The sequence below is a fragment of the Miniopterus schreibersii genome (genome assembly GCF_964146895.1).
Source record: "Miniopterus schreibersii genome assembly, chromosome: 12".
Taxonomy (NCBI): Eukaryota; Metazoa; Chordata; class Mammalia; order Chiroptera; family Miniopteridae; genus Miniopterus; species Miniopterus schreibersii.
In genome coordinates this window covers 8938685-8949185 of record NC_138112.1, presented here as the reverse complement: position 1 = coordinate 8949185, position 10501 = coordinate 8938685, and the positions used below count along the sequence as shown (strand labels likewise).

The 10501-nt window shown below is 45.1% G+C and overlaps 1 protein-coding gene and 1 pseudogene across 3 annotated transcripts in view; both read left to right on the top strand.

Moving 5' to 3' along the window:
• Positions 1 to 209: 209 nt before the first annotated feature.
• DIXDC1 (DIX domain containing 1) overlaps positions 210 to 10501 on the top strand; it is a 74523-nt gene continuing 64231 nt past the window's right edge. The window contains exons 1-3 of one of the 2 annotated variants that reach the window (XM_081154630.1): positions 210 to 325; positions 1645 to 1736; positions 7435 to 8164. In XM_081154630.1, the coding sequence (XP_081010756.1) occupies positions 8105 to 8164 (60 nt within the window). In that variant the 5' untranslated portion in view covers positions 210 to 325; positions 1645 to 1736; positions 7435 to 8104. Of the gene's footprint in view, positions 326 to 1644; positions 1737 to 7434; positions 8165 to 10501 lie in introns of those variants that run through there. The other variant, XM_081154633.1, reaches the window with a different exon arrangement.
• LOC308564868 (elongation factor 1-beta pseudogene) lies at positions 4085 to 4707 on the top strand (annotated as a pseudogene). Its single transcript has one exon. The product of its transcript is annotated as an elongation factor 1-beta pseudogene (transcript).

Sequence of the window (10501 nt, the reverse complement as noted above, 5' to 3'; positions counted from 1 at the left end):
CCGGGTCCCGGGAGTCGGAAGGCGGGTTCCGCAGGAGGCGGGTCTGGACCGACAGGGGGTGGGGTCAAGGCCGGCGAGGGCTGCGATCTGCCCCGTTAGAAGGCGCGTCGGGACCGGCAGGGGGCGGGGTCTGGGCCTGCGGAAGGCGGGCGGGCTTATCAGAGGCTGGCAGGGCCCGCTGGGGGCGGGTCTGGCCGGGGCCCGCCTCCGCGTCACCATGGCAGCGAGAACGCGGCGGCGACGCTGCAGCTGGAGGAGGCCGGGCTCAGACCGGCTGCGGACTGAGTTGCTGACCCAGACCCCCCCGCCCCCCGTGATTTAAGAGGTGAGTGCTGAAAGGCGGCGGGGAGCTGGGAAGTGTTGTTACTCCCAGCTGAGCGTCCAGGTCAGGCCTGGGAACACGCGGAGGGGCGTGGGAGGGCGAGGAGGAGGAGGCGGAGGCTTCGAGCCCGCCCCGAGCCTTTCGGGTTCTTAGGGTGCCGTTCCGGATTCAGACTCTCAGAACTCGGAGACAAGGGGTCATGCGCTTCCCTTTCTCAACCTGGACACCGTCCTTCCCAAATACAGCGGGCCCTCGGCTTGTCCCTGAGAGCGGCGGTTCCTCAGAGTCCTGAAAAGGGAATCACAGCGCAAAAACGTTGGCAATAATAGCATCAACTTAAGAGGGTGAGAATTTTAAGCACTTGGAATGGTACATAGTATGTAGTCAAATGTTGGCTGCCATTAGCATCATTATCACTACTTTCCCGGCCTGTTCGCTGGCACAGACCTAGTGCAAGTGGATTCAGAAGAGGTGGCTAGAAAACTGCCTCCACTACTAATTGGCAGAGCCTATTTCCTATTAGCTGGAGGTAATAAAATGAACTCTGTTTCCAAGAGTTATTTACTCTTTGTGGCGGTCAAATAAGAGGATGTAGGTGATAGCACTTTGTGAACTTAAAGTGCTGTAAAAATTTCTGCCTTAGACTATAAATGCTGCCTTTCTACTTTAATACTGAATTTCTGAGGATGAAGGGAAGTGCGTGTCAGAAGCAGAGCTCCCAGTACTTCTCCTGATTGTCTTCAGAATCCTTTCTATGGTCTTAGACTGATAAATGTGGAGAAGAGGGGGAATGCATCCTTGTTTCACTAATGATAGGGAAGCTTTACTCTTTACTTTATTACTATGAAAACCTAAGTGACTAGTTTGTTTTTTTTTAATTATTTTTTATTTTTCACTAGACAACTTATTTATTAGATGTAATAGAAAGTTAACTCTCAGAGACAGACAGAAAACCTTAAAAATCCAAAAATCTGGAAGATATGTATGTTATCTAATCAACATGATTTATAATTTACCCCAGGCTCAAGCAATCTATCAGCAAACTGGAGATGTACAACTATGTTAGACTTAAAACCAAAAAGTTATGTAGTAACATTTAAAATAACTAAGTGACTAGTTTTAAAAATGCCATCGGGATAGCCCTCCTGTGATAAGATCTTGGGCTGGAGTTCCTGCTAACCAGCATCCTATTTCTGATACTTCTAGATGACTTATGTTAGTAGGTTTGAGACAGGGGCCTGATGCCCCTAAGTTGGTTTAGCTTTTGGAATTTTTTTTCCTATCCTGTATTGTTACACGTTTCTTCCTCTTCTTATTTCAAGGTGGCCTTGATCTGGCTCTTCTGGGGACACTGAAGATGGGGTCCCATGTGGTTATGAGACTCTGTAGCTCCCTGCTGCCAGCACAGCCATCTGTAAGTTTCTGGTGTACTGTTTAGAGGAGTGTGAGGACATTAATGGGTTTTCAGTACAGTTCTACAACTGGGGGATTTCTGCATCAGGACTCAGGTCCTGGAACTAAATTGTAATATATTTGCTTTCTATATTTGCCTCCCCTTCTTATGGAAACTCTAGTTCACCTGATTTGTTATCTTTATCTGAAATTAATAAAACCAGGCAGAGGTCGAAAAATTCTAGAAATTAATCAGAATACATGCATTGTTTAAGGTTTAAATAATATTTTAATAAAAGCAAATGTTAATCATAGAGCATTTGAAAAATATTGCAAACCATCATTTAAAAAATGTATAATCCTCCCATCCAGCAGCAATCACTGTTAATATTTTAGAATGTTTTCTTCTGGTCTTTTTTTCTATGTATATTATTTACATATTTGACGTCATATACACACTTTTTGACTTTTGCTTTTTTTTAACTTAATGTTTGTTAATACAAAATCATTAAAATATCTGTTTTTATGTGGGTACAAATGTTTGTTAAACATTATAATGTCTATGCTTTTCTTGTCCTTTTTGCTCTTGTTGAACTTTTAGGTTTCTCTCTTCCCACTGTAAATACATAATTGACTTCCTCATGTAAGACTTTTTTTTTCTTAGGGTAGAGTCCCAGAAGTGGAATCCCTAGGTCAAAGGATGTGAACATTTTAAGTAATAAGTTACCTTTTAACAGAAGAATTGTGATGTCAGATTTTATATATATCCTGCAGAAGGCAGAGGGACATTAATTGGGAGATAGAAGGGTCCTTAATCGAAAGCCGGCTACCTCTTGCAATGAGACCTTGGGTCCTGCAGAAAGACTATTTCATGATAGTGTAATTAGCAGTGTGGAGCTCTAACACATTATGAATGGCAGTCCAGAGTCATGGGGGCATTTACAGTGTTTTCATAGTAGAGAAGAAACTCAAGGATCACTTCCAAAATATCCACCAGATGTCGCTCATCTTAATTTAATTTTTACCTGCAGAATAGCTAGCAAAAAACTTTGAAATGCAAATTTTAAAAATGTATGTTGAATATATTTACATATCTGCTTTGGCAGTTTATATTACGCACTAGCATCTGGTGATTACTTTGGCAACATCCTACTCTAGTCTCTCACCATTCAGTCTCTTTTTTCCTTTTTCTACCCACTCAGTCTGTCACACTCGCTTTGTACACTCTGTCCCCACATAATTAATATTAGTGTCTCAGTTTTACTAGTCTTCATTTTACTATTCTTTCTTTAGTCTTGTTTCTTGCATGTGTGTGTATGTGTGTATGTATTTATGTGTGACTAGGTTCTTGAAGTTTTTGCTAAAAGAATAGGACCTGGCATATAATAACATATAATAGGTGCTCAATATATAATTAGTGAATGATTAATGAAAGAATACATTGATGGAGAGAGGAAAATATAAAAGGATACCAGAAATTATTATTATTAAATATATTTTTATTGATTTTAGAGAGAGAAAAAGGGGGAGAGAGAGAGAGAGAGAAAGAGAGAAACATCAATGTGAGAGAGAAACATCAATCAGCTGCCTCCTGCATGCATCCTACTGGGGATCCAGCCCACAACTCAGACATGTGCCCTGACTGGAAATCTAACCAGGGATCTTTTGGTGCATGGGGTGATGGTCAACCAACTGAGCTACACCGGCCAGGGCCAGAAATTATTTATATTTGTATCGGAAATACAGTAAAAGAGACAAAGATTCACATTCCTAAACTAACTATAAGTGCTAAGTGGTATAGTATGGAGCATGCTATGACGTTTGAATTTTAAAGAGAGGAAGATTCATTCATTTATTCAGTTAATATTTATCGAGCATCTACTATGTGTCAGAAAATATTCTTGGTTCTCGAGAACCAGTAACAAAACAGATAAAATTCCCTTCCCTTGTGGGGAATTTTATATTCTGGGCAGGAGGATGGTGAATAAGCAAATAAACAAATAAATATCAAATATACAAGATGGTGATGAGTGCTAGGAAGAAAAACAAAAATAAATCAGGTTTGGGAGTACTGGGGTAAGGGATAGAGTAGTCAGAGAAGGCTAAACAGCTAACATGACATTTAGGCAGGAATGAACTGTGGGTTTCCTGGGAGATGAATGTTCCAGACAGATTATGATCAGATCTGTCTTGATTTTAACAAAATCAAGGGTGGTCAGAGAAGTTTCACAAAGAAGCGGAACTTGAACTAGGCATAGTGAAGATCTGAGTAGCAGAAGTGTGGGGGCCTTTTTTTCCCGTTAGCCCTGCACAGACTGCCTGGACATTCCTTTTTCCTCTGCTGCCGCCAGCTCCCAGATCAGCGATGCCATGGGTTTTGGAGACCTGGAAAGCCCCACTTGCCTCCTGGTACTCAGCGACTATCTGGGGGCAAGAGCTACATTGAGGGGCATGTGCTGTCGCGAGCAGATGTGGCAGTATTTGAAGTGGTCTCCGGCCCACCACCTGTATCATGCCCTAATCACATCAAGTCGTAGGGAAAGGGAAAGGCCGGCCTGCCAGGAGTGAAGAAAGCGTTGGGCAAGAACGGCCCTGCTGTTGTGGACGCCGCCGCAGGACACTGCTCTCTTTGGGTCTGAGGAGGAGGGCAGTGAAGAAGCGAAGAGGCTACGAGAAGAACGTCTTGCACAGTATGAATCGAAGAAAGCCAAAAAACCTGCACGTGTTGCCAAGTCTTCCATCTTATTAGATGGGAAATCTTGGGATGATGGGACGGAAATGGCAAAATTAGAGGAGCATGTCAGGAGCTTTCAAGCAGTTGGCTTGGTCTGGGGCTCTTCTAAACTGGTTCCAGTGGGGTATGGAATTTAAAAACTTCAAATACAGTATGTTATAGAGGATGATAAAGTTGGGACAGATATGCTGAGGAGCGGATCACTGCTCTTGAGGACTATGTGCAGTCCATGGACATGGCTGCTTTCATCAAGGTCTGAAATCCATCATGAATCATTGCTCTTAAACGAAAGCTTGAAAGATAAACAAACAAAATACAGTGCATCATTCTAGGCAGAGGGACAGTAGTAAAGGCATGGAGGTGAACATGAACTTTGGCTTCAGCATTTAGTAATATAGGGTCTGGGGCAAACGATTTCTCCTCCAAACCTCTTTCTTCATACATAAGATGGGGACAATATAAAAAATCTGTTTATGGTGATTTTGACCATCAAATGGGCTAATGTATCTAAGTGCTTACTACAGGGCTTGGCACATCGTAAAAGCTCAATTTTGCTATATTGGTTGTGTAGCTTTTGGTTTTAGTTGGTGAGGTAGGTATCTATCATCATTGTTAAAATAATGTAGGGCTCAGGAAGGCTGGTATAACTTCAGAAATGAGGCAGCCCGGCAGATATGCAGAAAGCAGCTTGCTTGGACTCTTTGTCTCCTTCCAGGCAGAGTGAATGGCAGGCCTGCAGCAGTGGGAGTGGTCCCGGCTACCCAGAGTGCCTTGCTGTTTGCCCACCTAGGGGCATTCTAGGGTGCAGAACATTGTCCTAGTTATTCCTAGTTCTTTTAGCTAACCCACTTTTTCTCCCTGCTCTTATCTTGATGTCACACGAGGGTGGGATGGGGAAGATGGAAGGAATAGTAAAGGTTAGTGCTGCTTAGAGCAAAAGCTCAATTCTTCACCTGAGCTACCTTCTAAGGCAGACCACAATCAGTATGGTGAACATATCTTCTGAGTGAAAAAATGGAGCTTATATGGTCCAACAGGAATTTTTTGCTTTTTCCAGGTGTAAGAGAAGACTATATACGAAAATATCATAACTTTGGAAACATTTCAATAGTTGTATGGGGACAATGGAACAGAATATTTTGAAATTGCACTATCTAAATTTAAATGAATTAAATTAAATGCCATTTAAATTTTAGGCCCACATTTGCATTAGCCACATTTTTAGTGCTTAATAGCCACATATGGCTAGTGGTCACTGTTTTGGACAGCACAGATACAGAACATTTCCACCACCACAGGAAGTCCTGTTGGACACTACTGCTGTAGAATATGTGGTTGGTATAATTACAGACTTCCAGGGAATAGTGCAGTCTTGGACCATATGCCCTATAATAAATTTTTTATCAGTTTGCCAAGATGCTCTCTCTAATTCCTCCAGCATGCTGTGAGGTGCAGGGTAAACAGCACAGGGCTGGGCTTCAGAGACCTTTGCTTCAGACCCTAGCTCCTACATTGACTAGCTGAGTGACTGTAAGCACCTCTCCTAGCCTTGGTTCCTTCATCTGTGAAATGAGGGAGTTGGGCCAAGTGAGATCTTTTTTCTGAAGCTTTAAAATTCAGTGATGTAATGAGTCTTTTCCCATTGAGCTCACAGGTCCTCCTTTGATAAATGACTTGTTATCTGAGAAACAGTGACCTCTTGGCATAGATAACAGCAGGACCTTCCTCTGATGTCTCAATATTTTCTGCTGTGTCCAAAGCATGATGACCCAATTAGAATCCTCTCCAGGGATCCACCAACTGGGCGCTTGCATTTTGTATCTCTATGCATGTAGATATGTTGTATGCAATTTTATGCTCTTGGAAGTGTCATACTTCTCTTTCAAAGGGCCTTGTTGCATTAACATGAGTTAGTGACTCACCTGAGAGTATATGGACTGTGGTTCTGGTGAGGGGAGTTCTTGCAACTAAATTCCCCAGATAGATTATGAAGGATAATCTTCTGACTGTGGGCTGCTCAGGTTCAGTTTGATTTGTCATGGTTTTTCTCCAGCCTTAGCCAGAATGGAACACATAGTGTCCAAACAGCAGCAGCCACTTCACACCTCTGCTAGCTTTCTGCTTCCTGCTTGCTGTGGTCAGAAGAAAAGTGTCTCTCTTCTCAGAAGCATCTTTGTGTTAGCAGCTTTAAACATGCAGGCAAGACATTGCTAGTTCTGGCTGCTCTGGGTAAAGATTTTCTCTACTGACCTGAGGAGGAGGTCATTAGGTTGAATAAGAGCCATTACTGACTTTTCTTGCTAAGGTTCTAATGGGGACTTAGGGAGAGAATCTGGCCCTTCTGCAAAATTATGAGTGTACAGTCCTAGCTTCTCAAACTGTCTCTGTCATCGACGAGCTGTGTCCTCCTTGGACAACGCCCCAACCTTCTCTGAGCCTTAACACTTTGTAAACCTTTCCCTCCATCTGGGATCATGGGGTGTAACATAATGCGTACTATGGGTGTTCTTTCAGCTTCCAGTTTTCCTATAGAAACAAGAGTATGCACTGAGAGTACAAATGACTAGTGTTCTTAAAAATAAATATGGCTATGCCTTGAATAAGTGGAAACAGAGGGGAATAACTGCTTCACGTGAGCAAGCTTTACTTAACTCTTTCAAAAGCACCAGGACAGTGTTGCAGTTTTAATTTTAATTAAAACCCATTTAATTAATTTAAAACTCATTAAAAATATGGGTTTCACATTTTAGAAGTTATTCTAAAAATAAAGGTGTGTGCGTGTGTGTGTGTTTTAAGCCCTGGTCATCCTTGGTTTACCCTTGATGTTTCTGTTGTGATCCTGTGTGATTTGTTTAGCTCTATTTCAGTTAAAAATGTGTTCAAATATCATCAATAACTAAAGTTTTCTCTTTCTACCCTCTTTTTTTCTCTCCTTCTGAATAGTTCTCTTTCTCTTTTTCTCTCCCTTCTGCTTCCCCTTCTTTAGCCTAACCTCACTGTCCAGGCTCCATGTGGAAAAAGGTTGCTGTTTTCAGCTAGTGGGGAAGCGGGTGGGTAATCCTGTGATTCACTCACTCCCGGTCCCACCCACCATGCGGTGAGTTGCTAGTGGCCTTAAATCAGCAGACCTTGTGTGTATGTGAGTGTGTGAGTGTGTGTGTGCAGTGTGTGCTCACTCAGACAGGCCTGCCGGCAGACCTGGTGTGTGAGTGTGTGACTGCAAGCGCATGCACACGCCCGCGTGTGTGTGTGTGTGTGTGTGCAGCGCGTGCTCACTCAGACACGCCTGCCTGCAGACCTGGTGTGTACGTGTGTGACTGCAAGCGCATGCACACGCCCGCACGCGTGTGTGTGAGTGTGAGTGTGTGTGTGCAGCGCGCACACGTCTGCTCCGCGTGCCCGCGGTGCCGTGCCCGTGGCCGGCCGGGAGGAGGCCGCCGGCGGGTCCAGCCCGTGCGCGCAGCTGTTTCTATAGGAACCGCGGCGGCGCCCGGCCCCTCCCGCGGCGGCCTCGGTGGGAGCATGCCCAGTGGGAGCCGCTAGTTGGGCTCAGGTCTGGGTCTGCAGTAAGTGGCGTGCGGGACTCCGGAGACATCCCGATGAGCTGAACCCCGAGCCTTTGTGTGCAGCGGGAGGCGGCGGCCCCGGCAGGAGCCATGCTCGCGTGCCTGACCCGCGGGAGCTTGCTGGACGTCCTGCACGAGGGCTGCAACGAGGTAACTGCCCCCCTCCCCCTCCCCGCGCCCCTCCCCGCGCCGCCCGCCTGATCTCTGGAACGGTCCTCGGGGCCCCATCCTCACGGAGACTCGGAGCAATTGGCCTGCAGAGCCCTGAGGGGGCCTCGGGGGTGGGTGGGTGCAGAGGAGACCGGTGAGCCGGCGATATCAAAGGGGCCGCCTGCCTCCAGCTAAGCGGGCATTGACCTTCCCCGGCAGCCTACCTGAGCCCAGAACACAGGACCACGGATTCGGAGGTTACCTCCTTCCAGAAGAGGGGTCTCTACTTTCCGCAGAGATGCGCCCCAAGGAAATTCCTGAGTATATGGCAGGGTGCGCATTGTGTTCAGCGCTTACGGAGGAGCCGAGGGAAGGATGGGGTGGCACTGCATTGGCAGAAAGTTTGAGGGAGGGCAGGATGCGTGTGTGGTCCTTACAAGTGCCCTCTTCATGTTGATAGCTTTTCCTAAATCCAGGGCAGATTTCTCCACAACCAAGGGCATGGTTGGCAGAGAATACGTAAGAGGGGTAAGGAAGAGGGCCTGGGTTTCTGGGCTCAATTCAGGGGAGCCAACATTTGCAACCTTCTGTGTGAGAGTGAGGAACTGGGGCCCCAGTCTGACAGGCAGTGTGGGGGAGGACTGGCTGGTCTTTTTCTCTTCACTCTTTCCCCTCAAAATTCTGTTACTTATTACATTTTCTTCTCTGGTGACCCAGAGGAATTCTAGTTTGGGACCCTCCCCCCCTGCGATTTGCTCCATATGTCTTTAATTGCTTCTGAGCCCCACCCCTTTGGGTTGCCTCACCCCAGGTTCCAGGGAGACCCCTACAAGGAGACCTAGACTGTTAGCTGTGTCTGCCTTCCTTTCCCCTTTTCCTTTCACCTCTCCCTCTTCTCTTTCTTAAATTTAAGATTTTTTTTAAAAGTCAGTTTTTAGTTAAACAACGAATATATGAGTACATTCTTTTCTTAAATATGAACATTAGAGGCAAGACTGAGTGCCTTGGCCACCCCTGCAGTCTTGGCCTTTTCCCCCGAGGTAACCATTCTCATGAATTTGTGTGTAAGGTTTTCTTTCTGCAGCTGCACTATTGGCTCTTTCCTTAATTCCTGTTTCTAATTAAGTTCTGCAGGCTGACCTGTCCCAGCTCCCCAGTTCTCCAGGCCTGGCCCCTGTGCCCCAGCCTTTTTCCTGACACAGATGGGAAAATTGTAGAGATGCTGCCCCCACCTAACCCACTGAGTCAGAATTTTCCTTTGGCCGATGGTGTCACACCCCTCATTGAAGGGCAGAGTTTGCATCCTGCCTGCGCCGCAGGGCTCCTCATCTTGCACCAGTCCTCTTTTACACATGTAAGGGGATTGTTAACAAAGAGCTATGGTCATAGGAGCCTGGAGGCCACCTCATTGAGTGCTTCCAGTATGCCTGGCTCCTTTTTTCTCTGCCTTTGGGCTTTCCCTGGTCTCAAGCTTCATACGTCTGACTTATCCACCAGTTGTGGCAGAAGCCCCTTAGGTCCTCCTCTGGCCTCCCCTTGTTTAAACTCAGTCCCCAGGTATCAGGTCCTACTGCCTTATCAGGAGGAGGGAACCAGCACAGAGCCAGCCCTAGTCTTTGCCTTCTGCTCTTTTTCTCTTCCAAATCTTTCCACTGAGGAGCCAAGAGGCTTGGCTGTCTTTTTCATGCTTTAGTGCAGGGGTAGGGAATGTCGGGCCCGTGAAATCATTTGGTCTGGTCCTGCCAAGGGCTCACCAAAGAGAACCAGTTGCAGCCATCACATTAGGGGGGAGTTAATTAAATGTTTGACCAAATATAGCAGGCTAATTTTTAAGTTGATAATTTTGTATGGCCCACGAATGATATAAATACTCATATGTCCCTTGGCAGAAAAAAGATTCTCCACCCCTGCTTAGTTAAGTCCCCCGACCTCCAGTTGTTATAAATCATAAGGGAAAGGGAGAGTGGGAGAGTTTTCTTTTTGTGGTGGTAATGGAGTCTTAATAAAAACAATAGAAACACAACTTTATTATTAATTCACCTCTAGAAATATTAGTAATGCCTTTTTCTTTCTGACATTTGATTTTTCTACCCATCCTGTAAACTTCCTTCCACCCTATCTATAGGCTATGTATAACCCATTCCCTTCTATTAGTAGATTTGAACTCTGATAGCCAACAAGTACTTTGGTTTCTCCAAGAAACTGACATCATCTAAATAATATTAATAGTAATATATTAAATCTCAAAGGTCTCTTAAACTTTAAATAATTATTTTACATAATAAATTATACTCAATAACTCTTTTCGCATACTGTATCACATTTAGTGCTACTGAA